Source organism: Sprattus sprattus, assembly GCF_963457725.1.
Source record: "Sprattus sprattus genome assembly, chromosome: 5".
Classification (NCBI taxonomy): domain Eukaryota; kingdom Metazoa; phylum Chordata; class Actinopteri; order Clupeiformes; family Clupeidae; genus Sprattus; species Sprattus sprattus.
The window spans coordinates 13,396,644-13,399,764 of NC_137924.1; the positions used below are offsets into that span (position 1 = coordinate 13,396,644).

A 3,121-nucleotide genomic window follows, 5' to 3' on the forward strand; every position below is an offset into this window, starting at 1 on the left:
TCCGTGCTATTGCACATAAATCCACCGTCGTGAGGTCTGACACAGAAATAACAAACTGTGTGTCAGTGAACATGCAGTGGTGTAGAGTTTCCACAGCTATTTCTGGCTGGCTTGTGGACAAATTTACCACCATCTTCTGCTGTCATCTAACATTACTTCACAAGCCCTTGTCACAGGTCCAGTTATTCACGCGGAACATTTTTGTCCCTGTGTCTGTTGCCTTGGGGGTAGCGAGACATAGTACGTGAAATGAGAGTAATTTGGAGAATGGCACTGCATTTTGAGTCCAGTCTGGGCAGTTTCTGTTTACATTACATAACCCACCAGCAGATGAAAGAGCCCCTGTGTTTGGGGCAGCGTGAGGCCTGGAGATATCATCTCGGTGTTCTCAGGCTCCCAAAAAGCCCCAGCAGAGAAGGCAGAATAGGCATCCAGCTGGTGAAGTGGGGGGGGGGGGGGGGTGTTGGCGATGCTGAAAAGGTTCTGTTTTGTCCGCAGGGTTTTCCTTTTAAGGGACAGCCAAAGCAACCCGAAGACATTTGTCCTGTCACTGTGCCACATGCAGAGAATCAAACACTTTCAGATCCTACCTGTGAGTACAGCTTCCTGCAACCCGGCTCTCCACACGTGTGCGCGTCACATGTTTAATGTTCATCTCAGTGTGTGTGTGTGTGTGTGTGTGTGTGTGTGTTTGTGTCTGTGTTTTGTGCGTGTGTGTGTGTGTTTGTGCCTGTGTTTTGTGTGTGTGTGTGTATGTGTGTGTGTGTGTGTGTGTGTCTGTGTGTGTGAGTGTGTTTGTTTGTGTGTGTGTGTGTGTGTGTGTGTGTGTGTGTGTGTGTGTTTGTGTGTGGGCGGTGTCTTTGTTCCTTTGAACTCATATGGGTATAAACAAATATATGAGTGAATAAAATGGTTCGTGTTTTGGTTTATAAATGTGCTTTCATATGTTTACCTTCACTGGTGTGTTTATCTTGTTTGACCGACTGTGTGTGTGTCTCGCTCTCTGTCTTTTTGTGCGTGTGTGTGTGTGTGTACATGTGTGTGTGTGTGTGTCTCCTGTGTCTTTGTGCGTGTGTGTGTGTACATGTGTGTGTGTGTGTGTGTGTGTGTGTGTCTTGTGTGTCTTTGTGCGTGTGTGTGTGTACATGTGTGTGTGTACATGTGTGTGTGTGTGTGTGTGTGTCTTGTGTGTCTTTGTGCATGTGTGTGTGTACATGTGTGTGTGTGTGTGTGTGTGTCTTGTGTGTCTTTGTGCGTGTGTGTGTGTACATGTGTGTGTGTACATGTATGTGTGTGTGTGTGTGTCTTGTGTGTCTTTGTGCGTGTGTGTGTGTACATGTGTGTGTGTGTGTGTGTGTGTGTGTGTGTGTGTCTTGTGTGTCTTTGTGCGTGTGTGTGTGTGTACATGTGTGTGTGTGTGTGTGTTTGAGCAGGTGGAGGATGAGGGCGAGCAGTTCTACAGCCTGGACGAGGGCCACACACGCTTCAGCGACCTGCTCCAGTTGGTGGAGTTCTACCAGCTCAACCGAGGGGTGCTGCCTTGCAAGCTCAGGCACCACTGTGCCAGGATCACCCTCTGATCCCATACCCGCCCTCCATCCCCCCCGCCCGCCGTCCCCTCCACCCGCTCCCTCCCCATCTCCCCCAACCGCACCTTAATGCCACGGGGGGAGGAGGAGGAGGAGAGGAGGGCAGAGAAGGGAAGGGTGGGGGAGGGCGGGGCGGGGGGTGGGTTTCTCTGGAGGATCGCAGACGCACCCCGTGCCTTGGATCTGATGGACAGGAGCCTCGGAAACTGGAGCGAGTGCAGATGTCAGTGACGTCGAACGCAGCCACTGATCATAACGGACATCCGCAAGAAAAACAACTCCACAACACACACACACACACACACACACACACACACACACACACACACACACACACACACACACACTTATCCAACTGTGGCAACAAGCTATGAGAACAAGTGTGACCTCTCCATTTTTGAAAAGGGCACATGATACAAAAGCTGTAGTGAGAAACAAAAACAAGTGTTTAAGAGGACTGGTTATTGGGTTCTACGTTTTTGCAATAAGGTGAGTGGTGAACGGACCTACCGACAAGTGACTAGAAGTGTATGAGTTTGTTCTGCAGTGGGTGCTGCCTGCTCAGATGCTGAGGGGGAAAAAGACATGCTTGAAGGATGTGAGGGTGGGGGTGGGGATGGGGGGGGGGGGGGAGCACAGCCCATGTGGTGCAGTTGATGTACTGTATATAATTATAGAGTCAAAACTGTTTGAATAGTATGTGTGGACATTAGCCTGCTAAATGCCCACTGTTTGTGAATGAAACTCTCCTTCTCTATGGTAGTGAACTGTCAGTCCAATTCTGATCGTTGACAGCAGTGGCCCATGTTGCCATGAGAACAGAGTGAGAGAATAAAAAAAAATATATGGTATAGCCATAATCATTGTGCACAATAAAGGAAAAAAAAACAAGCTTTTTTTCTTTGGTCAGGAGAATATCACAAAATCAGGTTGGAGAGGATTTAGGAGGTTTGAAGTGTACAGCGGTGCAGACCACAGTCCTCTCTCAATCTTGTGGGTAAAAATTGCCTCTCTCTCTCTCTATCTTTCTATCTCTCTCTATCTCTCTCCCTCTCTCATTTTAATCACGTGAAAAGATATTCAGGTATTTTATAAATATGTGATATGTTTTTTTTTGTTTGTTTGTTTTTGTTTTTGCTCATTGTTTGAGATGCGTGGTTATCAGGTGATAATGCATTTCTGTGCATGCTGTATAAGCTGGAATGTGACTGTTGTAGTGGCCTAAAACACCAGCTGAGAGACAATGCACATAATGGGCAGTACACTACTGTACGCCAATCTGGAATGTATCCATTACATTATAAGTCTAGACTGACACTGCACCCTTGAGTAATGTTGTAGCAGCATAATGTGGTTTACATTTTAGAGATTCCAACCTCAAGGCATAAGAAAACGTATGATACCATCCACTGATTATCAGTTACTATGAAAGAATTGTTGTACATTGAAATTGATGTTTTTTTTTTTTTTAGTTTTTTTTTTGTTTTTAGGTTGTATAATGCAGATTGACAATGTACTTCAACTGATTTTTG

At 46.3% G+C, this 3,121-nt stretch overlaps 1 protein-coding gene across 4 annotated transcripts in view; it reads left to right on the forward strand.

Moving 5' to 3' along the window:
• Positions 1–2,188, forward strand: part of grb14 (growth factor receptor-bound protein 14) — a 44,521-nt gene extending 42,333 nt beyond the window's left edge. For all 4 annotated transcript variants that reach the window (XM_080839285.1, XM_080839286.1, XM_080839284.1 and 1 more), the window contains 2 exons: positions 499–592; positions 1,434–2,188. In XM_080839285.1, coding sequence (XP_080695411.1) covers positions 499–592; positions 1,434–1,580 — 241 coding nt within the window. In that variant the 3' untranslated portion in view covers positions 1,581–2,188. The remainder of the gene's footprint in view (positions 1–498; positions 593–1,433) is intronic.
• The last annotated feature ends 933 nt before the right edge of the window (positions 2,189–3,121 follow it).